Source organism: Chanodichthys erythropterus, chromosome 12 (genome assembly GCF_024489055.1).
Source record: "Chanodichthys erythropterus isolate Z2021 chromosome 12, ASM2448905v1, whole genome shotgun sequence".
Classification (NCBI taxonomy): domain Eukaryota; kingdom Metazoa; phylum Chordata; class Actinopteri; order Cypriniformes; family Xenocyprididae; genus Chanodichthys; species Chanodichthys erythropterus.
Window position 1 is genome coordinate 55,801,854 of NC_090232.1, and position 27,924 is coordinate 55,829,777.

Here is a 27,924-nt window from a genome sequence, read left to right on the forward strand (position 1 = left end):
CCCTATCATCTTCGTGTAAACTAAAACAAGCCAATGGAATTGGCGTGCGATATTTGCATAATGCGCACCGCCCCCGGCAGGTGTATATAAATAGGAAGCAGATGCAATCGCACTCTGTCTTTCGCTTCGGAGCCATTCACTGGTGTCCTGTTTTAGAAGACTCCTTTCTTCGTTTGTTTTATTCTAAAACATTGCCTCAGAAGAGGATTACAGCGAGCTTCAGTGCTGGTGAAGAGGGCACGTTCAGCGAGGTCGCGAGTGTCCGAGGAGCTGAGCTATAAGCTCTAAAACTGCTGGTTTCCGCTGGGCCCTCTACGGACTGTCCAGCCGTTACCTTTGTTGTGCCGGCGGCGGATCGGATGTCGATCGCTGCATCGGAAGGTGAGTCCTCCGGGGATGATTCGGACGTGCTGCCGCCCGGGACGGTAGCGTTGCCCGAGTCGGATCCCGAGCTTACGGCTGTGCTCTCCCGGGCCGCCTTGTGCGTCGGGCTTGAGTGGAACCCTCCACCCTGTCCCGGCCCATCTCGGTTGGACGATTGGTACTTGGGGGGGGGGTCGCGCTGGTCAAATCTAGCGTCCCGCCCCAATGCCTTTCTTCCCGGAAGTACACGATGAGGTGACCAGGTCTTGGCAAGCTCCGTATGGGGCTCGTACAGGGCCTGGTCCCTCGTCCGCCTTCACCTCCCTGGACGGCGGGGTAGCCAGGGGGTACGCGAGGATCCCGCCAGTCGAGCGGTCTGTTGCGATGCAGTTGTGTCCAACGGCCGCTGGCTGGTGCGGTGAGCCGCGTCTCCCGTCCCAGGCCTGTGAATTCTCAGCCGGTCTGACTGAGAAAGCTTACAGTGCCTGTGGGCAGGCTGCCTCTGCCCTGCACGCGATGGCCCTTTTGCAGGTCTATCAGGCAAAAGCGCTGTCGCAGATGCCCCAGGAAGGTCCTGACCAACAGCTGCTTGGGGAGCTGCGCGCTGCCACTGACCTTGCCCTCCGGGCAACGAAGGTGACAGCGCGTTCTGTTGGCCAGGCGATGTCTACTCTGGTAGTCCAGCAACGCCACCTCTGGCTGACCTTGGCAGACATGAGGGAGACCGACAAACATCGGTTCCTGGATTCCCCCGTGTCTCCGGTCGGCCTTTTCGGCGACGCGGTGGAGAGCTGTGCCCAACAGTTCTCCGCTGCACAGAAGCAGGCTGAGGCTATCAGACATGTCATGCCATGGCGGTCCGCTGCTGCCTCCACCCAGCCGCCCGTGGCTCAGCCTCAGCCCGTTCGTCGCCGAGGGCGCCCGCCTGCGTCTTCCTCCTCCCCTGCTAAGTCGGCAAAGCAGCAGCCTACACCAGCCAAACAGCAGGGTGTCGGTCGCGGACGTGGTGCCCAGCCCGTCTCTGCCAAGCCAGGTGGCAAGCGGTCTGGAAAAACTCGGCCCTGAGACGGGCGACCTGGAGCGGAAGGTTCCTGCCCTTTGGGAGAGTATTCCATCTGCTCTCCCACCCCCGGAGGAGGGCCGGGGGGGATTTTGTGGCGGCTGTCCATCTACCGCCGCTGGCTCTCCGGAGTCCACTTTGCCACAAAAGAGCAGTTTCCTCAAACTCCAGGTCACAACAAGGGGTGTCTGCCAGTGTGCCAGGCTCCGCCTCACCGCTGACTGCTCCCTCCCCATTCGCCAGCAGGTGGCAGTGTGATGGTGCAGACCGCGTCCCGTGCGCTGTCTCCCATGCACACTGCTGCCTCGCAGAGTCCGACCCCACTCCGGGCCGCCCCCAAGCCCTCCGGGTCGGGTCCCTCTCTGCCTTGCTGCCCCACCCCCGGTGCGTCTGTGGTGCCTTTGGTCCTGCTGGCTCAGTGTCTGGAAGCGTGGATCACGCTCCCCAGCCTGTCCAGTTGGTTCATTCGTACTATCAGACTCGGCTATGCGATTCAGTTCGCCCGGCGTCCCCCGGTCTTCAGGGCTGTCCACTTCACTCCGGTGTCGTTGGGCAGTGCACCTGTTCTCCGGGTGGAGATTGCTGTCCTCCTGGCGAAGGGTACAATCAAGCCGGTCCCTCCAGCCGATGTGAAGTCGGGGTTCTACAGCCCCTACTTCATTGTACCGTAAAAGGGCGGTGGGCTACGGCCAATCCTGGACCGTCCCCAGGATTGGTTTGCAGCAATAGACCTGAAGGATGCGTACTTTCATGTCTCGATTCTGCCTCGACACAGACCCTTCCTAGGTCGGTCTGCGTTCGAGGGTCGGGCATGTCAGTACAAAGTCCTACCCGACATGGTTGTAGCTCCCAGCCGGTTGGGTCTTCAGGTCAACTGGGACAAGAGCAAACTCGCCCCCGGGTAGAGGATCTCTTGTCTCGGTCTCGAGCTAGACTCGGTCACACGGACTGCGCGTCTCACCGAGGTGCGCATCCAGTCGGTGTTGAACTGCCTGAGCTCGCTCAAGTGCAGGACAGCGGCTCCACTGAAAGATTTTCAGAGGCTCCTGGGGCATATGGCATCTGCAGCCGCGGTAACGCCGCTCGGATTGCTTCATATGAGACCGCTTCAACACTGGCTCCGCGGCCGGGTCCCGAGATGGGCGTGGCAGTGCGGCACGCTCCGTGTCCCCGTGACACCGAGCTGCCGTCGCACCCTTGTCCGGTGGTTGGACCCTTCGTTCCTGTGGGCCGGAGTACCCCTCGAACGAGTGTCCAGGCACGCTGTGGTCTCCACAGATGTCTCTGCCACGGGATGGGGGGCCACGTACAACGGGCATGCAGTGACAGGTCTTTGGACGGGGCCTCAGCTGCATTGGCATACCAATTGCCTCGAGTTGCTAGCGGTTCGTCTTGCGCTGGCCCGCTTCAAGAAGCTGTTGTCAGGCAAGCACGTTCTAGTCCGCTCACAAAGCACTGCGGCCGTTGCGTACACCAACCGTCAAGGTGGTCTACGCTTCCGTCGCATGTCGCAACTCGCCCGCCATCTCTTGTTGTGGAGTCAGAAGGATCTGAGGTCCCTTCGGGCCACTCGTGTCTCAGGTGTGCTCAACCGTGCAGCCTACGAGCTGTCACGGCAGCATCTACTTGCGGGCGAGTGGCGGCTCCACCCCCAGGCGGTCCAGCTGATTTGGCAGCGTTTCGGCGAGGCCCAGGAAGTCCTGTTTGCCTCCCCGGAAACTGCCCTCTGCCAGTGGTTTTATTCCCTGACCGGCGGCACGCTCGGCACGGATGCCCTGGCACACAGCTGGCCCCCGGGTCTGCGCAAACATGCGTTTCCCCCAGTGAGCCTTCTCGCACAACTCCTGTGCAAGGTCAGGGAGGACGGGGAGCAGGTTCTGTTAGTGGCTCCGTACTGGCCCACTCGGACCTGGTTCTCAGACCTCATTCTCCTCGCGACAGCACCTCCCTGGCCGATTCCTCTGAGGAAGGACCCCCTGACTCAGAGACGGGGCACCCGGTGGCACCCGCGTCCCGATCTGTGGAACCTCCACGTGTGGTCCCTGGACGGGATGCGGAGGTTCTGAGTGATCTCCCGCAAGCGGTCGTAGACACCATCACTTCCGCTAGAGCTCCTTCCACTAGGAATCTCTACGCGTTGAAGTGGAACCTGTTCGTCGAATGGTGCGCCTCTCGCCGAGAGGACCCCCGATCATGTTCGGTCGGATCCGTGCTTTCCTTTCTGCAAGATGGGTTGGAGCGAAGGCTGTCTCCCTCCACCCTCAAGGTGTATGTTGCCGCTATTGCCGCACATCACCATGCAGTTGAGGGTAAGTCCCTGGGGAAACACGATCTGATCGTCAGATTCCTGAGGGGGCCAGGAGACTGAATCCTCCTCGCCCTTCCTCCGTACCCTCTTGGGATTTGACCCTGGTTCTCACAGCTCTCCGGGGTCATCCCTTCGAACCTTTGCAATCAGTCGACCTGAAACTAATGTCTCTTAAGACGGTTCTTCTGGTTGCATTGGCTTCCCTGAAGAGGGTAGGGGATCTGCATGCATTTTCGGTCGACGAAACGTGCCTAGAATTCGGGCCCGGTGATTCTCACGTCATCCTGAGACCCCGGCCTGGATACGTGCCCAAGGTTCCTACCACTCCCTTCAGAGATCAGGTAGTGAACCTGCAAGCGCTGCCCTCGGAGGAGGCAGACCCAGCCCTAGCTTTGCTCTGTCCCGTCCGCGCTCTGCGTGTTTACGTGGACAGAACGCGAAGCTTCAGAACCTCAGATCAGCTCTTCATCTGTTATTGAGGCCAGCAGAAGGGAAAGGCTGTCTCCAAGCAGAGGATGGCCCACTGGATAGTGGATGCCATCGCCTTGGCGTACGAATCCCAGGGCGTGCCTTGCCCGCTCGGGTTGAGAGCCCACTCCACCAGAGGGGTGGCCTCTTCCTGGGCGCTGGCTCATGGCGCCTCGCTGACAGATATCTGTAGAGCTGCGGGCTGGGCGACACCAAACACGTTCGCTAGGTTTTATAGCCTACGTGTAGAGCCGGTATCCTCACGTGTACTCGCATCCACTAGTCGGTAGACATGTTGTACCCACTCTAAGTGTCGGCTTGCAATGCCATTCCCGCCACTGGCCGGATACGTGCATACCTTCACTACAGTCGCGTTCCCCGCTTGGCGAACCCTGTCGAGTTCCTCCGCCTCCCCCTTCGGCTCGGACATTGCGGAGTGTCTGATGCCAGGCCTACATCCGTCGCTGACGCTGTCTGTTGGCTGGGGCCCATATGTCGTGACCCCTCTACGTGAGCGGTCCCATATGTGTATTTTCCACGGTTTAAAACTCCCTACGGGCCGAGTCCGTGTCTTTCCCTTAGCAGAGCCAGCTCTGCTGTCACCTGTCAGATGAGTCTCCCCCTACCAGGTGGAGCCATCCCAGGGACTCCATATGCGTACTGCCCCCCGGGCCAGTCCATGTGTGTATTTCCCACGTAAACTCCTCCCCCATTGGGTAGGTAGTGGTCTCCGCAGCGTCCCTTACGGGTTCGCTTCCCCAGTGTGTCTAGTTTACTTAGTGGGTAGTGGTTAGACAGCAGTAGACTCTCTCGGTGTAAGCTCGCCCCCTTCACCGCCAGCCGGTGCTTTGGGCGGCTGAGCTTGTGCTGGGCACTGGAAGGGGTTTCGTAACTGTGGCGCTTTAGTTGGGATCCCAATTCGTCGGTCACTACTGACGTACGTCGAACGTGACCGACTGAAAGGGAACGTCTCGGTTACGTATGTAACCCTCGTTCCCTGAAGGAGGGAACGGAGACGTACGTCCCGTCGCCACAGTTTCTGTACCCTCGCTGTAGTGCGGACACCAGTTGTCTCCTCAGCGAAAAACAGAGTGCGATTGCATCTGCTTCCTATTTATATACACCTGTCGGGGGCGGTGCGCATTATGCAAATATCGCATGCCAATTCCATTGGCTTATTTTAGTTTACACGAAGATGATAGGGCTCTCTAAGCGATATCCCAATTCGTCGGTCACTACTGACGTACGTCTCCGTTCCCTCCTTCAGGGAACGAGGGTTACATACGTAACCGAGACGTTTCAAAAAGATTTATATTTATTCACTATTAATGACAGCTATATAGATAATATATAGATATACAGGGTTTCAGGGCTTCTTTAAAACTAATTACAACAGCAATCTTCTGTGAGCCATGTGCTTGAAGATGTTTATGACTTCACTGTGATCCACTGGCATGTCCCTCTCAACAAACATTAATACACACACATTACATTCTGCATGTTAAAATATAAACAAGCACAGTGACCTGATGATTCTGTAATGTTATTTAGTTACTACAACATTACTGTAGTAAAACCATGTTTTACTATGTTTATACATGTGAAGACGAGCGGGGAGTATACAATACTAGATTAAAAAAATTATCTAGCGAGCAAATACACGCATATTAACATCGTAAACATTAACCATACTGTGTGACCATATAAGTTGTAATATGATTACGTTAAATTATAATGAATTGAGTGTATCAGCAGATAGCCATCAAAAATCAAATAAGAAATTTCTTAGAAATATATCGTACCTAGCTGACGAGGAACTCAAACTCAGCTGATGAGCTGTGTCAAACTCAAATGCAGTTACACCGGGTTATTGACCAGCGAATATGAGCATATACAATTTGTCCGTCATTAAAACGATGGTATCACATTAGGCTACGTCATCATAGGTTAACTTATGAGCGCTCAGTTTTTCCGTTTGTAAAATACGTTTGGCCAAAATCTCAATTCATAAAAGATGTAGTACTACTGTATGCACAGGCTATTTGGCTATTGGTATTGGCTATGACTAACTTAGATGGCAAATGGCAAATAGACATACTAGTGTTTCTTTCGTAAAGACAACGTTGTACTTATTCAAAAAACAAGATATTTATTTACCATTGCAAGACATTCAGCTGCTCTGCTGTGGAACTTCAGTTCGCTGCATTCAGGGGGCAGAGTTAAGAGGTCTGACTGACAGTTTGAGCGGAACCAAAACCATTTTGTCACAAGCTCTTTTTAATACCTTTATTAGGCTAAATATATTTACAAATCAGACAGACAGATGTAAAGGGTGACTGATATCATTGATTTATTGAAGAAAATAAATAAATAAAATAAAACACCTCCAAAAAAAGGGCACTTCGGAGTATAAGGACAAAAAGGGCATGTGCACTGCACAGGTTGAGCATTCTGGTCCTGACACACTCGTAACGGCCTGGGTCAGTGCTGACCCTGAACTTTGACCCTCCTTCATCTGTACAGGCCTACGACTCAATCTGAACCCAAAGATCAGAATCAGCTATATGGACACAAGACTGACAGTTCAGCAGTGGGTGAATATTGAGCCCAGAAGGTTTGGGGTCAAAGAACCTGTGAAGAACCAGAAGAAGGCGGAATTAAAAAGTGAGATGGTTTTTATGCAGAGTGTACAAAATTAACTGTTGAATAAACTAAATAAAAATTGTCGGTTGAATGGTGACTTTACGTTACTTAGCATGAACTAACAATGAAAAATACTAAAGTGTGTATTGAACTCAAATTGCAAATATTAATTTTAAAATTTATTAATACATTATTAAAGTCAAAATTTGTATCTGTCAATATTGTTTAATGGACCTGAACTAACAAACTAACAATTTAGAGTTTAATTTTTATTAACTAACGTTAACAAAGATTAATACCTTGGATCCTAAAGTAAAGTGTAACCAACAATTCAAAATCAACAACATACTAACAGAAAATTAAAAGCATTAGTTTAAGATTTACTTTAAAACAATTTTCACTCAGAAATTGCTGGTAGATTCCATAAATAATTACAAAAAATGGCAAATAACAGTGAAAACAGTATTTTCTTGTAAAACACACTCTTGGGATAACTTTTAGGGCGTTGAATATGGCAGAACTCCATGTTTTGACATATATATATATATATATATTCCACATGACAAAAATCACATTAAAAACATAATAAAATCAGGGTTTTTCATGACAGGCAGTTTCACAGAGATAAAGTATAAAGCTAGTATATAAAGCCTCAACTGACACCTGTCATGTCCTTCACTAACAAACACATATTTATGAACAATCATGCATTTTTTAAATATAGTCTATATAGTTTAATCATTGGCAAGTTATTTATATGTAGGCTCTATGCAAGCAGTCTGAGGTGGCACAGGAATGTTCATTATCCAAACATAATAGTTTATAAGAGTTTGACTATAAAGAATTGGACTGATTTAGTGCTTACAACACAACTGTCTACAGTTAATTGTGCTTGATTGTGATTGAGGGAGTGCTGGAATAGATCAAGTAATACAGAGTGAATTTTACTATTTTTGTCTTATTCCTCACCTGCAGGCATATTAATAGAAAAGAAGCTCACACTACAGCTAGAAAATTACAGAAAATTAATAGCAAATTAAAGTTTAGTGATCATGTGTGATCAGGAGCTTGAGAAATACTGGTAAAACAGTCAGAGACCTCCAAACTCTGAAATTGAATGAAAAAATAGTTTTTGCTCAAAACTAACTAAAATGAAAATTAATTAGTTTATAGTCCCTGCAGGAAAGACTTGGTGTTGTTTCCAAACAAAGGAAAATATATTTATTGGTATCGGCATCTGCTATCAGCCAAAATATGTTGAAAAATATTGGCATATCAGGTATCAGCAGAAATCTAATATCGTGCATCACTAGTGTTTAGTGATGAATGAAGAACAGAGGATTGAACTATTAGTCACACTCTGGAAAAATCAAGACAAAGTGTATTTCACTCACCCGGTTGTGTGTGTATCACTGTTGTTTCTCACAGGAGGCTGTTTAATGTCACACAGACACACTGAGGAATCAGGATAAAGCCCAAATCCAGCATAGAGGGGTTCAGTGAATGTGGTGTTGAATGTGTGTAAGTGTGTGAGTGTGTGTGTGTCAGAGACACTGTAGAAGGACAGAATGCCAGCCGACACGTCCACATACACTCCTACTCTAGTAGAGGATGAAAGGAGAGCAGGTATATTAGTGATGTTTTTATTGTGACGGACAGACAATCTGTTATTAGAGCAGTCCAGACTCCAGGATTTGTCATTGAATCCAAACCAACAGTCTTTCCCTACTTTCCTGCTGATTCCTTTATATGTCACTGATATTTCAGCACGTCCGCTACATTCAACCTCCCAGTAACAGCGTCCAGTCAGACTCTCTTGACACAGAACCTGAGGCCACTCATCAAATCTCTCTGGATGATCAGGATACGGCTGATTCTTTTCCACACGTGTGATCTTCCTGTTCTCATCAGGTAGAACAAGTTCAGTGTTTGCTGTGTTAGGATCCAGTGTGAGATCACAGGCATCTGAACACAATAAGAGAGAAACATTTCACTAAATGAGCCAAATCCACAACAAATCACTAAATGATTGTGTGTAGACTTACATTTTTGTAGTCCTGCTGTAATTCTGGTCTCTCCACAATGATCCACACTATAAAACACAAACATGATTCATATTCATTTTCTTAAGGTCAGACAAAAAAGAAAAAGAACCACACACAATCTGTTCTGTGACACAAACTCAGTTCACCCAAACATGATCGATCATTTAGCCTGATGTTTTTCCAAATCTGTATCACTAACTTTCTACTGTGGAACACAAATGAGCTGTATTATACTGTGTAAATGCATATAAATGCCACTTCAGTGCAGCTTCTCTGTTTCCTCTGCTTTGCAAAGATGAATTTAATTGAAATATATTTAATTTGATTGATAACAGCCCTATTGTGTCTTATTATGCTAACTGAACTACTGATTACATGTAAGAATTTGACACAAAAGATTATGCATACATTTAATTAGGTTAGAAAAATGGCTTTATAAGAGAAAAATTACTATAAATGGTAAAAATCAATTTAAACGTATTGGTAAAGACCATTTTTATCACTGCTGCAAACTGACCACCACAAAGAATATGAAGAATATCAAAAAACTTTAGGAGTCAGCATAGGCCTGGGCGATAAAACGGTATCGATATTTATCGACGGTACGTCTTAATCAATAGCTATAGAAAAAATGTTTGATATAACTCTCGATATAGTTTCACTTAAATGCATTAAAATATAAAAAGACATGAAATTTGCTTGCATGAACAACTCTCAAGCTCGCTCTGTCCCTGGGTCACAAACAAACGCACTACTCTGTTCAAAATGAAACACTGTATCGTGATCATTTTTTAGCTATATCGCCCAGCAAATGTGTTAATTTGTGCCATCGCTTGCAATTTGATTATTTGTTCTTTTTTTATTACTCTCACTTCAGGACATAAAGTTATTACAGAGAAGAAAAATTGAACCGTTACAACATTGTTAGCTTATTTTGTTCCACCCAATAAACAAAATAATGAACTTTTAAAAAATGGCAACATATGATCCCTATAATAATAACTACATTCAAATTAGAGTAACCGTTTTGTGATCAAAACACCGGGCCTCTTATTGCCCCACATACTAGAGTATCTGCAGGGAGCAGTTTGGATCCTTCAGTTTGTCAGAGAGCAGCATGACTCCTGAATCTCCAGGGTGATTGTAGCTCAGATCCAGCTCTCTCAGGTGTGAGGGGTTTGAACTCAGAGCTAAAGACACATAACCACAGCCTTCTTCTGTCACCATACAGCCTGATAACCTACAGACACACACAGTCCGATCATCTACAGACAAACATCAACATTATGACCGGCAGACTGTAAATAATATCTCATATGCTCTTTATACCTCAGTATCTGCAGCTGACAATTTGGGCTCTTCAGTCCATTAGAGAGCAGCTTCACTCCTGAGTCATGCAGGTCATTGTTACTCAGATCCAGCTCTCTCAGGACACAGTTTTGTGTAGAGCTTTGTAGAGCTTGAGATTGTAGAGCTGACGACACAATTTCACAATGCTGACCAGTGAGATTACAGCCAGAAAGACTAGACGAGAATAAATACAGCACAATAAATTGAGGTTCAGGGTGGCTTCCTTTAAAGGGCAGCAGTAGGTCCTTAAAAAAAACTAGAAAAAATAAATAAATAATTGTAAATACAAAAATACAACATAGATGACATATCAAATGTTTAAACTGAGAAAATGTATCATTTTAAGGGAAAAATAAGTTGATTTTAAATTTCATGGCATCAACACATCTCAAAAAAGTTGGGAAAAGGCCATGTTTACCACTGTATGGCATCCCTTCTTCTTTTATAACAGTCTGTAAACGTCTAGGGACTGAGGAGACAAGTTGCTCAAGTTTAGGAATTGGAATGTTGTCCCATTCTTGTCTAATACAGGCTTCTAGTTGCTCAACTGTCTTAGGTCTTCTTTGTCGCATCTTCCTCTTTATGATGCGTTTCTATGGGTGAAAGATCTGGACTGCAGGCTGGCCATTTTAGTACCCGGATCCTTCTTCTACGCAGCCATGATGTTGTAATTGATGCAGTTTGTGGTCTGGCATTGTCATGTTGGAAAATGCAAGGTCTTCCCTGAAAGAGATGACGTCTGGATGGTGATCCTCTTCCCATCTTGACTTCTGAGAGACACTGCCACTCTGAGAGGCTCTTTTTATACCCAGTCATGTTGCCAATTGACCTAATAAGTTGCAAATTGGTCCTCCAGCTGTTCTTATGTACATTCAACTTTTCCGGCCTCTTATTGCTACCTGTCCCATCTTTTTTGGAATGTGTAGCTCTCATGAAATCCAAAATGAGCCAATATTTGGCATGACATTTCAAAATGTCTTACTTTCAACATTTGATATGTTATCTATATTCTATTGTGAATAAAATATAAGTTTATGAGATTTGTAAATTATTGCATTCCTTTTTTATTCACAATTTGTACAGTGTCCCAACTTTTTTGGAATCGGGTTTGTATAATATAATCCATACAACATTTACAATTTAAAAAGCACTTATTCTACACTAACATTTTCAGCAACAAGAAGTGTATTCTTCACTTAGTGTAGAACAGTGTTTCCCAACCCTGCTCCTGGAGGCACACCAACAGTGCACATTTTTGATGTCTCCCTTATCTGACCCATACATTTTTAGGCCTTGCAGTCTCTACAAATGAGCTAATAAGTTAAATCAGGTGTATCTGATTAGGAAGAGTTGGAAAATGTGTAGTGCTGGTGTGCCTCCAGGAACAGGGTTGGGAAACATTGGTGTAGAAGATGCTTCTGATTATCAAGCTGTAAAAGCAGCAGTGTTAAGGGCTTATGAACTGGTTCCAGAAGCCTATCAACAAAGATTTAGATCCTGGAAGAAAAGTGAAAAGCAGACGTATGTTGACTGTACATAATATCTTTGTCTATTTTAATCGTTGGTGTGTAGCTTCTGATTTAACCCCCCTTTTTCTTTTCTATAGTTTAATTCCCATCAAAGAAACTGAAAAATATCACAACTGTTACAGTCCTCATGTTTCTGTTTCCCCTGTGATCTATTTTTCCCCAGTCTGTTTGATTAGTTCATTTGATTCACCTTTGTCTAGTTAAGTATCTCGTTAAGTTCCCTTTGTTTGCCTCATGTATATATACCTTGTGTTCTCCTTCAGTCTCTGTCCGTTCTCATTTGATGTATGTCGTGTGTATGCTGAATTTCTGAGTTTAGTTATTAAATCCTGCCTTCATTGTTCTTCTTTGTCTGCCTGATGTTTTATACCACACATAACGTAACAACAACATTATGCTTTGCTTATATTATTGTGTTTTAAAGGGGCTTGTTTAGCTTTAATGTGATATCTAGCAAAGCTTCACTGGAGCCTTAAGAAAGGGGGAAGAGTTCAGAAGAGTGTATATGGAGAGCAGACAATCAGGCATTGTTTGTTACCATGGCAAACGCTGAACTTGCTTCTCGTGTGCAAAAATATAAAAAAAATGCTTGACGTCTGCCAGACTGCAGGCAATTATACATTATTAAAGGTGCCCTAGAATCTATATTTCATAAGATGTAATATAAGTCTAAGGTGTCCCCAGAATGTGTCTGTGAAGTTTCAGCTCAAAATACCCAATAGATTTTTTATTATACCATGTTTTAACTGCCTGTTTTGGGGTGGGATTAAAAATTGGAAAAATTGCACTCATTCGAGTATAAGCGCGAGACATCACTGCCATGGTCAGAGTGCGATCAGACCTCAATAACCGAGTGCTGAATGCAGTTGGACATTGTGGTGTTTTAGAGGTAAAAAATGCTATAAATACTGTTCAGTTTCTCGCACAAACTGATCGTTTTGTGTCTTAGGACACCAATGTGTCGTCACGAGCCACAGAGTTTAATTTGGATTTGTCTATGCAAGTTTTATTTACTCTTATATACGAAGTTCATATTGACACACATTATACGGCTGACAGACGGCAACAGTTGGAGTTAAAAATCATCAATTGTGTTCTACTGAAGAAACAAAGTCACCTACATCTTGGATGCGCTGGGGGTAAGCAGATAAACAAAATTTTCATTTTTGGGTGAACTATCCCTTTAATACTGCCTTGCCTAGAACATGGGCTGGCATATGCAAAAGTTGGGGCGTACATATTAATGATCCCGACGTTGCGTCACAGTCTGTTTTTTGTTTAGAATCGCCTGTTTTTCTGTGGTGTTTTTTATGCATGAGATTTACATATGAAGGAGAAAACAATGGTGTTTGAGCTTCATGGTATGTCATTTCCATGTTCAGAGCTCTAATTATTCAACTATACCAAGGTAAATTCAATTTTAAATTCTAGGGCACCTTTAAGGCTATTTTCTGTTCATTAAAATATTAATATTGAATGATTGATATGATTTTTACCCCATGCATAATTAACACTCACAGAGCTTTTGTGCAGTTGATCACAGCTGGTATCAGTCTTCTTCTCCCCTCATCTGATGTGTTGTATTTCTTGAGGTCCAGCTTATCCAGCACCTCCTCTGACATCTGAAGCATGTAGGCGATTGTTGAGCAGTGAGCAGGAGACAGTTTCTTCTCTGACTGTTTGTGTGATTTCACAAACTCCTGAATCTCTCTGGGCAGAGTCTGATCTTTCACTTCCAGCAGACAGAGGAATAGATTGATGGATAGACTGTCTGAGAGATTATGAAAACCATCTGGATCTTTGATCTTCTCTTTAATGTCCAGCGTTATTCCTCTGATACTCTCTGAGCTGTTCTCTGTGTGTGTCAGTAGATCTTGTAAGAGTCTCTGATTGGACTCTAGTGAGATGCCCAACAGGAACCGCAGAAACAGATCCAGGTGACCATTCACACTCCTGAGGGCTTTATCTATTGCTGATCTTAGAAGAGAATACAGAGAGAACACATCAAATCTGTAAAATCTAAATTCAAGCAGTGGCTCATAGTTCTTGACCACATGTGAGAAAAACACATAGAAAGCAGCGAGAAACTCCTGAAAACTCAGATGAATGAAGCTGTAGACTTTTCTCTGATGAATCACAGATTCCTCCTTAAAGATCTCAGTGCAAATCCCAGAATTCACTGAGGCGTCAGTGACGTCTATGCCGCTCTCTCTCAGGTCCTCCTCATAGAACATCACATTGCCCTTCATCAGCTGCTTAAAAGCCACTTCAGCAAGTTTTACAATCACTTTTCTGTTGGACCTGAGCAGTTCTTTTGTTTTTTTCTCTTCATACTTCTGATTCCTTGTGTTGATCTGAATCAGCAGGAAGTGGATGTACATTTCAGTCAGAGTTTGAGGTATTTCTGCACTCAGATCTTCTTTCAGGAGCTTTTGAAGCACAGTGGATGAGATCCAGCAGAAGACGGGTATGTTGCACATGATGTGGAGGCTTCTTGCTCTTCTAATGTGTGAGATGATTCTGCTGGCTTGATGCTCGTCACTGATTCTCTTCCTGAAATACTCCTCCTTCTGAGGCTCATTGAATCCCTGAATTTCTGTCCGACGGTTGATGTATTTGGAGGGGATCTGTTTGGCTGCTGCTGGTCTGGAGGTGATCCAGATGAGAGCAGAGGGAAGCAGCTCTCCTTTCATGAGGTTTGACATCAACACACCCACTGATGAAGTCTCAGTCACATCAGAAACTTTCTGAGCATCTGAAAACATCAGTGTGATTCTGCTTTCATCCAGACCATCAAAGATGAACACAACTTTACACTCCTCATAAATCTTTGAGTCCAGATCTTGAAGTTCAGGATGAAAGTCCAGCAGAAGTCTGTGAAGACTGTACTGATGATCTTGGATTAAGTTCAGCTCTCGAAATGGAAGCACAAACATGAAATCTACATCCTGATTGTCTTTTCCCTCGGCCCAGTCTAGAATAAACTTCTGCACAGTGACGGTTTTTCCGATTCCAGCGATGCCTTTAGTAAGAACAGTCTTGATTTGGTCTTTCTCCTCACATCCTGGTTCAGGTGAGGATTTAAAGATGTCATTGCAGTCGACTGGAGTGTCTTGTGAGTGTTGTGTTCTGGCTGTTTTCTCCATCTGTAAAACCTCATGTTCTTCATTCACTCCTTCACTCTCTCCCTCTATGATGTAGAGCTGTGTGTAGATCCTGTTCAGGAGGGTTTCATTCTCTTGGAGTTTCATTCCCTCAAATAATCTCTCATACTTGTTCTTCATGCTGGTTTTGTGTCTGTCTTTGACTCTCTGTAGTTCAACATTCACTGGTTGAAGAGAATCCTGGTCTCCAGTCTGATCATCTCTATTCACACTAAAAAAAAAAAAAAAGATCAAATAAAAAAATGTAGTACAATTAAAGGCTTTAAATGTATAAATACATTTTAAATATTAATCACATAGTAAATTAATAGAAGTGTCAATATTGTATTCTCTGTACATTTAGGGACAGATTTACTAAAGGGGGCAAATTAGCGTGAGAACGCAATTCCACAAATGCGCCGATGGGAGTGGCCAGTTTTGCGTGCGATCTGCTGACGCACAAAGTAAAGATCACAGACGCAGTCAAATCATTTACATAATGACCAACGCAATCTAACAATAACAGTGCAAATTAGCATTGGAACACAAATAAGCAGAGCTGATGACCAAGGTTATAATCGTTAACGAAAACGAACGAAAAAACGAAAACTAGGTGGGAAAAAACATTGTCGTTAACTGAAATAAAATAAAAACGAGGCATTACAAAAAACGATAACTAACTAAAACTGTAATGTGTGTTTGGCAAAACTAACTAAAATAAAATAAAATTATAGATTAAATGTCCTTAGTTTTCGTCTTTATCAATGTCTTTCATAGAGCAAATAACGTTCAGCTGCATTTCCTTTCCCTGCGTCTCTCACATACACGCGCGCGCACACACACACAGCCCCTCCCGTCAGTGCACGCCGCGTCTCCATGAGAATGAGTGTTGGACTTTGAAAACAAGTTCGCTAAAGGTTGGTATCTCGTGAACACCTTTACACAAACACACATTAAAAAGTGGTATAAAAATATTTTTAATTCTGAATATAACTTTGTCAGCGTGTTAATGTCGACGCGAGAAGCGATTGCTACTATAGCAAGTTAACTAGTCACAAGTTTGAGGTAAAATGCACTTGGGATGTCGATGTCAAAAGACTATATAAGCTGTGATTCAAATATTAAATAATGTCATTTTTTTACTCTTACACTGAATGTTTGCTGCTTCAATCCAAATGTGTTTGCATAGTTCACCCAAAATGAAAATTACTGGGAGAAAAAAATCAAGTTTACAGAGTTTTAGTGTCACTGAAGGTAAACCTGCGTTGCTCATGGTGGTTAACATTACCTCTCTTAACGTGCTCTTGCTGAATGGCAAGGATTGCACTATGGACTATTGTAGCTTTTGTATGTTTTCATTTTTTTTTTTTTAACTGTATTTTATTTTTTATAACGAACAAGCTGCGATGTCACATTTCCGCTGCTTTGTTGTGTGTGCGTGAGGCGCGGGCGCGATCAAACAAGCTGTCTTTGCAGGGGACTTGCCTCATCGTCATGGCAACGGTTCGTAGTCAGGTCAGATTATGTCAGAGTTGGTTGCCGTTTGTTGGATGCTCAGACTACCAAACTAACGCCGATTAAACATGTTCAGTCCGGTGAAAACCGACTCAGACCAACGCCAACAGGGGTATCGCACCGATCCAATCAAACTCCAACAGACGAGTGAATTGGCCTTTACACTGAATGTTTGCTGCTTCAATCCAGACGAGTAGGCTATTGTAAATGTAGTATAGGGTGTGAAAATTGTACAGCTGTGGTATTTGTATAGGGTGTGAATTCTGTATAGAAGATGTGTAGATTTTTTGGCAATTTTCTGAAGGTGTCACACACACTAAAAAAATTGAAAAGCTGTATTTAAATTGTTTTGTTTTTTTTGTTATTTGTCATGTTCTTTTCTCAGATTGAGCTCCCTGACAATCTGACAGAAATGTCTTGTTGTGGCTTAAAAATGGGTTGAATATATGCGGTTCATGTGTCTTCTTTAGTCTGTTGGCTCTTTAGGTTTTTTACTGGCACACGTCACTTACACATTTTGCACTTACTGCGGAGTGTTGAGACTGTTTACATATTTGTGCCCATATGTACATTTTATGTACTGGTTTTATTTTTGAATGAATATTTTCTAAAATTGTATGATGTTTTTGTTGAGTTATTATTACACAATACTTTTTCTGACCTTTTTGAATCTTGCCCCTGACAAATAACCCAAATTACAAAAAAAGACTAAAACTAACACTAAAACTAATAAAAACTAAACTAAAACTAAGCATTTTCAAAAAATAAAAACTAAACTAAACTAGCAAACCCACTTTAAAAACTAATTAAAACTAAACTAAATTTGAAAAACAAAAAGTCAAAACGAAATAAAAATAAAAACTAATGAAAAATGCAAAACTATAATAACCTTGCTGATGACTGATGCTGATGCTTACATCAGGTGCGGGTCGACACAGACGCAACTTGTTACATACAGTACAGTCCAAAAGTTTGGAACCACTAAGATTTTTAATGTTTTTAAAAGAAGTTTCGTCTGCTCACCAAGGCTACATTTATTTAATTAAAAATACAGTAAAAACAGTAATATTGTGAAATATTATTACAATTTAAAATAACTGTTTTCTATTTGAATATATTTCACAAAGTAATTTATTCCTGTGATGGCAAAGCTGAATTTTCAGCATCATTACTCCAGTCTTCAGTGTCACATGATCCTTCAGAAATCATTCTAATATGCTGATCTGCTGCTCAAGAAACATTTAATGTGTACAATTGTACAAAATATTTGTGTACAATATTTTTTTTCAGGATTATTTGATGAATAGAAAGTTCAAAAGAACAGTGTTTATCTGAAATCTAATCTTTTGTAACATTATAAATGTCTTTACTGCCACTTTTGATTGATTTAATGCATCCTTGCTGAATAAAAGTATTCATTTCTTTAATTTCTTTTCAAAAAAATAAAAATAAAAATTCTTACTGACCCCAAACTTTTGAACGGTAGTGTATAATGCTACAGAAGTTTTGTATTTCAGATAAATGCTGTTCTTTTGAACTTTCTATTCATCAAGGAATCCTGAAAAAAAAGTACACAACTGTTTTCAACATTGAAAATAATCATAAATGTTTCTTGAGCAGCAGATCAGCATATTAGAATGATTTCTGAAGGATCATGTAACACTGAAGACTGGAGTAATGATGCTGAAAATTCAGCTTTGATCACAGAAATAAATTACTTTGTCAAATATATTTAAATAGTACACAGTTATTTTAAATTTTAATAATATTTCACAATATTACTGTTTTTTACTGTATTTTTAATTAAATAAATGTAGCCTTGGTGAGCAGACGAAACTTCTTTTAAAAACATTAAAAATCTTAGTGGTTCCAAACTTTTGGACTGTACTGTATATAATCTGACAAACACGTACACATATATAAGTCTAATATCGTTTTCCAACTGTTGGCCTAAATATATTAAATATATATATATATATATATATATATATATATATATATATATACATTGGCTAACATGGCTTGGTAAACGATATGTTTGGATAACATCTTCCTCTGGCATTCCAAAGAAAATAATTTGCGTGGAAAATATCTTCTCCCTTCTACCATGCATTCTCTGTGCCATGCAGCCATGTCACAAACTGGGTAAAGACATGCTTTTTTTGGGCGTTAAATAATGGCGCAAATACCAGTAAATTGACGTGAATCATTTAAATACTCTCCTCCCATAAATGTTGCATCTGAAAGGGAAACTCCTACAAATGCATATGCAATAAGGTCAGCCGCAAAAACAACTCAGTCCACACCTTTTCAGCGCTAATTTTGAACTGCGTGTCTTTAGTAAATCCCGACAGTAGTGTTTTAACGCCAAAAGAGGGTTTGCAAGCTGGTGCAAGCTGTTAGTAAATCTGGCCCTTAATGTATTTTATTTCAATTTAACTTAAGTTAAAAGTTAAAAGATTTTTACAAAGAAAAAGTTAATGAGACATCAGAAACTTTTGTCTGTAGATTTGAGGCTAAATCAAAAAATACAAAAAATAAAAGCTCATCTCTCTTTATGCATTCAGTCTTTTGACACCAATTTAGCACGTTTATACTCATGTGGGGTCAGAGGTCACTCTTCGGTCACTCTTCAGAGACACACAGCTGGGTTCTGGAGATGAAGCTCTCTGATGCCAAAGACTGAGAAATCAGAGAAATAATTCTTCCTTTAGTTCTGTCTGTGGTTTCATTTGTTATGATTAAGTCCAGGGCTCTGAACCAGTTCAAGGAACAAAAAATGAAAAGCGGAAACAAACAAAATGTTGACCGGAACATAACCAGAAATGGAAACAAAATCAAATTTAATCGTTATGAACAGAAACGCTAATTTGAAATGGCCATTAACCAGTTAATAACGTTATTTTATCATTCCATTTAATATTTTGATTTGGCAGTCAACCAATAACGAATTCATATAGTACAGCCTATGCAAATGTGACGCTGAGGCATCCAACATGACTGAACTGCAGGATATTAGAACATGAGTTCACACAATGTCACCGCATGTACCTGCAGCGCTTCTGTGAATGGAAAAAACAGAAAAAAACTACATAACATATATAAAAATAAAAAGGAATGTTTAGGCCTATAGGCTACGTGAAATATATTTCACTTAAATAATAAATAATTAGGTCTACAAATAAACAAAATGAAAGAAAACATGCAAGCTTTGGTTCATAGTGGCACACTACAAAGATCTAGGAAAGGACACTGAGACATTCTGCTTGTTTTCGTTATTTGACTGTCTTTTGTAAATGTATGAATGATGTCTTGCTTTTACCCATATGACCATAAATTACTGAGTACAGTTTACTGTTTCTTAGAATTAAAAAAAAAATCCAGTGGTCACGTCTTCCTTCCGCACTTTCATGATGTAATCCTCTGCGTAGCTCGCAAACTTGCGGGCTCATCTGAAGTGCACATCGAGGGTGCATATTGGCCGCAAAGGGGGTGCTCGCGAGTACCCTTCGGAAGCCTAAAATCGACAAATGGGTCACCCTACGGTCTCATGGACTTAACAGACTGAAAGTGGGTAGAAGTATGCCATTTGGGACAGGGCCTATAATAGAGTGGTAATGAGTCTGGGATGAGAAGATGATGGAGACACAAACAAGCAGGAAGTCAATGGAGACACAAAGGATCAGGAGAGACGCAGGAGCGATGGAGCATGGAGGTGAGTAGGTCAGGTAAGTGAATCCTTCTTGAAGTTGAGACCAGACAAAGTGCTGTGGTGAAGTGTGCTTGTGATGATGAGGTGATGACGATCAGGTGCGGGTGATTAGTACTCTGATGATTGTGACCTCTGTGATTGGGTTGTGATGGAGCCTGGCCGGTCTCTGACAGTACGCACTGGAAGGGAGTCAGTCCAGTGGCAGCTTGGCAGAGGGAGTTCTGCACATACTCGGCCCAGCCTAGGAATTGGTTCCAAGAGTTCTGGTGGCCATGGCAGAAGGTTCTCAGGAAGCACCCAATCTCCTGAATCTTCCTCTCAGCTTGCCTGTTAGAATGTGGGTGGTATCCTGAAGACAGGCTGACGGTCACACCTAAGAGCTTGAAGAATGCCTTCCATACCTGGGAGATGAATTGTGGGCCTCTGTCTGACACAGCGTCCTCTGGGATACCATAGTATCGGAATACATGATTGAAGAGGAGTTCCTCTGTTGTCATGGCAGTAGATAAGCCCTTCAGAGGAATCAAACGACATGATTTAGAGAATCGGTCAACGATAACTAGGATACATGTATTACCTTCCTATGGAGGTAGGTCGGTGACAAAGTCTACTCCTAGGTGTGACCAAGGGTGCTGTGGTATGGGCAAGGGAAGAAGTTTGCCTGATGGAAGATGGCGTGGGCTTTTGGAGATGGTGCAGTCCTGGCATCCCTGGATGAACCTTCTAACATCCCTGGCCATGTTGGGCCACCAGAAGCGATCTTACAGCAAAGAGAGGGTGCGGTTGGCCCCTGGATGGTCAGTGCCCATGGTGGAATGAGCCGAGTGCATGAGGTTATTGAGTTGAGCTCTGGGAATGTAGGTGCAGCCGGGAGGACACCCCGGTGGAGATGGCTTGGAAGCATTGGAGGAAGAGATCTGTTGGTCGAGGGACCACTTGATGGGACAGAGAGTGATTTGGGTAGGCAAGATGGGCTCAGGCTCCTCGGTGCTCTCCTCCGGGGTATGGAGACAGGATAGAGCATCTGCCTTGAGGTTCTTTTGTTTATTTTCATAAGAATAAAGAATTTGTAAGTTCACCCCAAGGTGACCCGTCTTCTCTTTCCACATAACAAACCTGGTCACAAATCAGGCATTAGAATTGACAGTTACTTACATGATGATGTATTACTGTCGTAAAAGTCTGTTTGCAAAGCCTGCGCCAAAATGCGATTGATTTACCAAAGAATACACAGTAAAAATGAACCGAATACAAATAAATAAAGCTCAACTGAGACATTCACGTTGTTGAAAATAAATAACACATTCCTAGCATTAGAATTCTTTGGAAGGTAATGTTATTTTTAGTCCAGTAATCCTGTATTGATCTTCTATCCTGTGTCATCTCACTAACAAGCCAATGGGTGGGGTCAAAGTTGCAATGATGAAGTAGGCATTGATCTTCTTCTACAGGCTGCAGTCTTTCACCTACCTATAGGCACATTCCACAACAAGTCGTTCTCTGGGCTTGGTTACAATAAAAGCTGTTATTTGTTTTACACTAAAAGTCTTATGGTAACAAACACAGTAGACTTTTTAATACTGTAAGACTTTTTTTTTGTTTTTAATAATTAATGTTTCTAATAGTGGATTATATCTCACCTAGTGTCACGATACTGGAATTTCCAAATTCAATATGATGCCTTGAAAAATATCGATATTTGATACCATTTTCAACACCGCTGGGAAAACCGCCATTTATACCGCCATAAAGATAATTTCTCTCTCTCTCTCTCTCTCTTTTTTTTAATTTTTTTATTTTTTTAAAAATTTGGTCATTTTGTTGTAATAGTTTATACACAGCACAGGGAGACTTTATCTGATTCGTTGAACTAAATTTACAACAACAAAACAGACAAGTAAATATTAATAAACAAATTGCAAACGATAGCACAAATAAATACAATAGAATAAAGAGACAAATAAAATAAACATGGCCTTAAGTCTGTCAGGTGGGTCTAACAGTAGACTAGTACTCAGATAAGAAATTCTACAGAAATTAAAGTAATCAAATGTAAAATAACACTGGATAATCTTTATTGTAAAAAATAAAAAACAGATGAATACTTACAATTAAAGTTACAAAAGTTATTCAGTCAAAAGCAGTTAGTGGTTTTCTTTGTTTTTTGTTCTTCGATTAACATGACAGACAGCAGGTTTATTAGGCTGTTGTCACTTTGAGAGCTTATGCACAGATCCAGTATACTGTGACACAACATGTGTTTTTTCTAAACTACTTACATACCAAAACTGAATATATTTACCTAAATACTAGGCAAGACGGACCTTTTGACATAATTTTGTAAGTATTTGACCATTTAAATGCAATTACCAACAAAAAAGAAGTCAATTCAGTACTCGCAAGCTGTTTGAGAGGTGGATTTCTATGAGTCACTTACATAGATCAGTGGTGCATGCACTTTTGATGTGAGTGCGAAACCTACAGGAATTACTAAAATTATGCACAAATACCCACAACCCCAGTGCTGAAATTCAGGCCAAAGCTATTCAACCAGAGCGAATGAGACGAGTGAGTAAGAGGAGGGTTTCAATTCACCATCGGAGAGAAGAGAGAGTGAAAACATGCCGCTGATATAGGTTTAACGATACTGCAGAAAAAGAGTATTGGAACCATTTTCATTATTGCTACATACTGAAATATAGATAATTTTGACAACACTAATCTCACCTGGGGTCAGAGGTCACTGGTTTATCACTGAATTCAGGATGATCATGCATGGATCTGTGACTCTTCAGAGACAGACAGCTGGGTTCTGGAGATAAAGATCTCTTCCTCTTCTCTCTGTTCTCCATAATGAGAAACTGACTTCAGACCTGCATATGGAAACACTAAGAAAAAATCATACACAACATTATTATTCCAGTAAGTGAAAACAAATCTTAATTCTACACACACAATGACATTCTAGAACAGAGGTGTCAAACATATGGCCTGCGGGCCAAATAAAGGTGTCCAATCCGACCCGGGGGATGATTTGAACAATAACAAAAAATAGAGATGCACTGGTCCACCGGCCATCCGAGTTTTATTTTATTTTTTAAACTTTTCTTGCACTTGAATCATGGCATCAGATGTAAGCAGTGCAGAATGACATTGACAGCTTTGTCCTGAGATGTCGCCCCATCAACAGCTGTGCAGGAGACAAACCTATCCCTTCGATTGGAATGTTACTCAAATAGCACAACATATGGGTCACTGTTTTGACTTTAGATTTCTTTAGCAGATTCTTCACAGTTTGCACAGTCCTTTCTGCTTGACCATTTGATTGTGTGAAACCAGGACTGGATGTTACATGCAATCTTCTCCCATGGTCGTCCAGCCCAGGTGAAAAAAAAAGTACACTTCTATAATGTACTTAAAGTGCTCTATTTTCACGCACTAATTTTGTACTTAATATACTAAAAATTCTTCTTTAGTTCTTCTTAACCCTTTAACTGCCCGCTCGACCAAATGGTAGAGCACATTTTGAGTCACTATATTTCACTGAGAGGAGTACCTAACTTAACTCAAGCTGATTGAGCCATCTCTACCATCTGGTTGAGGTATGTTATGCCAAAAAAATCCACTAGATGTCAGAGTGTCAATCAACAGCACTTGTCACAACACTTCCTCAAACATGGATGTCAGAAACAAAGAAATCACTCCTGCCATGTGAACTGTTCTTGGTGAAAATTTGCAAGGTAAGCACATTTTTTTTGACATATTACACTGTAAGAGCCCTAACTTTACAAAATTATGTTACTTGGTGCCATTAAAACACTTTAGTATGTTTCAAATAATTTTTCAAAAACATGCTCAACCAAACGGTTGATTTGACACTTAAAGGTAAATGCAGAAATGTTTTCAGATCATCCATTTCTGCAGTCAGAATGGACAATTTGCTGAGAAATATAAACTTCTGATCATTATTAGCTATGAATATGACAGCTATTGTTATTTCTTCATGAATATGCTGACATAATTTCTTAAATATGTATTTTTTTGCCAGTTTTGCATATTTTTTGATGTAAATATAATGAATTCATTGAATTAATGTGTGGAAATCATAATTATCAGAGGCAATTACTTCTTAAATGACATGCTGGTGAACTAACATTACTAAAATTGTAAGAGATTGTTATTTATTTGTTTGTTGTTGGTTTTTTTACAGTTACTAGATGGATGTCAACAGTTTCTATGGTACAAGAACATGCACTTTTCAGGCCCTTGCCCCAGAAAACCCCCCAGATTCTGATGCTGAGCTCAGTGATGATGATGACCCAATAGAGGATCCAAATTATCACCCTGTCTGAGAAGAGAAATGTTCATATGTCTAAAAAAAGAAGGAAAATCCTGTTGGACTACCACACTTGATGGCGTTTCTTGAATCATAAAAGCCTAAAATGCCATTATATTACTATCTTTTGCTATTTTGTTTCTAGTTTTTGAATGCAGAAAGAATGTAATGTCTTTAGTTTTGTTACTTTTAGTTATTTGTGTTATTTATTTTTGTTTATTGTTAAAAAAAACAAGAAAACGTAATTTTCTGTCATAAAATGAAAATCTGAAATATTTTATAGAATATTTCAATAAATAAACAAGATTCAATATATAAAACTATTTTATTTTGATTATGTTTTAAATAAATTAGTATTATAGTTCATATTTTCTGAATTTCATAGTATGTGTATGAATTGTTTTATTTTACCTTTAAGTGCCATCTCAACCATTTGGTAGAGGCCGATATTTTAAAAATTATGGGATGTATTGAAAAAAAATACAGTGAGTGTGATAACTAGTGACATAATGAGATAAAAAATGCAAACAAAAAATTTTTCAAATGCTTTCTTCTTGGTGGGGCAGTTAAAGGGTTAAGATAATCTTAAGAACATCTAAGTGTACTCAACTGTGCTATTTTGAGACAGCATGAAATATGAACTAAAATGTGCTTAATATACTATCTCTACATGTAAAACATGTATTTAGATACCACTTATAGTACAATTGAACCCACAGTGTGCTACAAGTGGTAAATAAATATATATTTTTAAATACAGAATTAGTATATCTTTTGTACTCACAGGTGAGCGCTTTCTTGCCTAATGGCTCCATCTTGTGGCCTGAGTAAGCAACTAGCTTGCAACTAGATTTTTGCAGCCTCCCTTTCATGTTTCCCTTCTCTGGGAAGTGAAATATGTTACAGACTTTAATCGCTTCTTTTCCAGCTACATGCAAGAACGTTGCACACTGCACCTTCTCGGATTTTTCGGCTATCATGCTAGAGAAAAGTTCAAATCTGTGAATCCAGCTCTTCCAATTTTCCAAGAGATTTCCTTGCAGGTTTAGCACCAGTGGTGGCTGTAGTTATGCCATTGTATCTGTAAACTCTTATACCGTTACTTCTGACAGCATGTTATATTTTATATTGATGAGAGGACTAGAACTCAAGAGGCAACACTTTGATACTTTTTGGGTAACAGCCACTAGATGGCGCTCCGGTAGCGCAGCCGCCATTATGGGGTGAAAATACCAACTGGACCATTGAATCCTTCACATCTTACGCACCCAAAATCTGTGAATTTCACTGACAAATCAGAAGCGCAATAGAACAGTTTTTTTAATTAAAGGGATAGTTCACCCAAAAATGAAAATTTGATGTTTATCTGCTTACCCCCAGGGCATCCAAGATGTAGGTGACTTTTTTTCTTCAGTCGAACGCAAATTATGATTTTTAACTGCAACAGCTGCCGTCTGTCAGTCAAATAATAGGAGTGATTGGGAACTTGAACAATAAGAGTCGAAAAAACTTCCATAGACAAATCCAAATTAAACCCTGCGGCTCATGACGACACATTGATGTCCTAAGACACGAAACGATCGGTTTGTGCGAGAAACCGAACAGTATTTATATCATTTTTTACCTCTAATACACCACTATGTCCAACTCTGTTCAACTTCCGGTTAGTGAGGTCTGATCGCGCTCTGACAACGTAAGTGATGTCTAGCTCTCATTGAAGTATATGGGCGAGACATCACTTCCGTCATCAAAACGCGTTTTTTGACCTCACTAACAGGATGCTGAACGAAGTTGGACATAGTGGTGTATTAGAGGTAAAAATTATATAAATAATGTTCGGTTTCTCACACAAACCGATCGTTTCGTGTCTTAGGACATCAATGTGTCGTCATGAGCCGCAGGGTTTAATTTGGATTTGTCTAAGCAAGTTTTATTTACTGTTATAGTTGAAGTTCCCATCCACTGCTATTATTTGACTGACAGACGGCAGCGGTTGCAGTTAAAAATCATAATTTGCGTTCGACTGAAGAAACAAAGTCACCTACATCTTGGATGCACTGGGGGTAAGCAAATAAACATAAAATTTTCATTTTTGGGTGAACTATCCCTTTAAGTCACCAGTAAATTGTATGGCTCCTACAGTAAATGTTGTATTGTTTTATATATGTTTTATTTTACCAGTTGTGGAATCCAACCATTCATCCATCTGAGGTGCCTACTTTATTGAGTATTTCCATTTTATGCAACTTTACACATTTATTACTAGTAAATTAATAATTAACAAATTTAAGATCATCATGTTTGCAGCGAACAATATATTTCAGACCTAGTGGAGTAATAGTAATAATATCTAGGTCTGAATTGAAATAGGCTATATTGTACGTTTTAATGGATCACGCTACAAACATAATGATCTTATAATACATGATGCATTGCTGTGTCCGTTACCACATAATTCACACTTTTGGACACTTTTGCTTTAACGGACATTAGACAACACTGCAAAATCAAGCTGTTATATTCATATATTTATTGTCCAACATTCACAATTTTTCTGATGCATGTCCTTAATTTAATTCCATATGTTGGTAATAATTCAGTGTTTATAAGCCTTTTAAATAATTTTAACCCAAACTGACTGGGTCTCTAGAGAGCAAAGGTTTTGTGACTTAAACACAAAGTGTGTAAAATAAACTGTTAAAAGGATTTGATGATCGCTAGTGATAGTATTTTATTCTGTTTTGTCATCATTCAGGTTGGATTTCAGCTTTAATGTGTTTTTTGTTTTAACAAAGCTGATGATATTGCCATAGAAACTAGTGGACTGACGACTCACTTTCACCCCAAAATGGCGGAAACGCAGGGCTGCTGCTGGGCGCCGGTGCTGCAATGGAACCTTCTATTGAGTATCGCTTCTTGTTAGTGAATATTCTCTGCTCTTGCTCAGATGCCACCAGAATCTTTTTATTTTCCTCCCGCTCTCCCCTCACGTGACAACTACGGATGCCCCATGGGCACACTGCATCCACATCCACACATGCAGTCAAACCAAATCAAATGGCTATTCTGTTTTGCAAACAAAACCGAGTCAACAAACGAGTTAAAGGAACATAACGACATAATGAAATCAGTATACATAATTAAATCAGAAGCAAATAACTGACCGTGAAGTGTCATTTGTTAAAGTTTAAAGTCTCGAAATGGCGTCTTGTCATCCATTAAGTTTTTCACTTTTTCTTTCGATTTCAGACAGTCGCTATATCAAGTGGATTCACTGAAGACTGTCTAGTTTCCACACCGGAGTCAAACGGAACGTTCTGAATTAAATTGTCCTTCGCGTCAGAAACAGTGAAGAATACGAAAAAAAAAAAAAAAAAGAAACGGGGAAGTGTGAGAAATACGGAAATAAGCGCGAACTTGACTTACCATACATCAACAGCAGGAGCTGAACC

General features: G+C 41.4%; 1 protein-coding gene across 8 annotated transcripts; it reads right to left on the reverse strand.

The window, feature by feature from the left end:
* Positions 1-6,535: 6,535 nt before the first annotated feature.
* LOC137032009 (protein NLRC3-like) lies at positions 6,536-27,922 on the reverse strand. 8 transcript variants are annotated; one of them, XM_067403461.1, is made up of 8 exons: positions 27,899-27,922; positions 22,864-23,024; positions 13,285-15,141; positions 10,217-10,411; positions 9,954-10,127; positions 8,888-8,934; positions 8,237-8,807; positions 6,536-6,830 (listed from the first exon to the last, which is right to left on the reverse strand). In XM_067403461.1, exons 2-8 carry the CDS (start codon positions 22,986-22,988, stop codon positions 6,725-6,727), a joined length of 3,075 nt encoding a protein of 1,024 aa, XP_067259562.1. In that variant the 5' UTR covers positions 22,989-23,024; positions 27,899-27,922; the 3' UTR covers positions 6,536-6,724. The 8 variants fall into 8 exon arrangements, 6 of the variants coding, with proteins under 6 accessions (XP_067259562.1, XP_067259561.1, XP_067259563.1 ...); XM_067403460.1 differs by lacking the exon at positions 27,899-27,922 and adding an exon at positions 27,637-27,819; XM_067403462.1 differs by lacking the exon at positions 27,899-27,922 and adding an exon at positions 27,309-27,613.
* Positions 27,923-27,924: the final 2 nt, after the last annotated feature.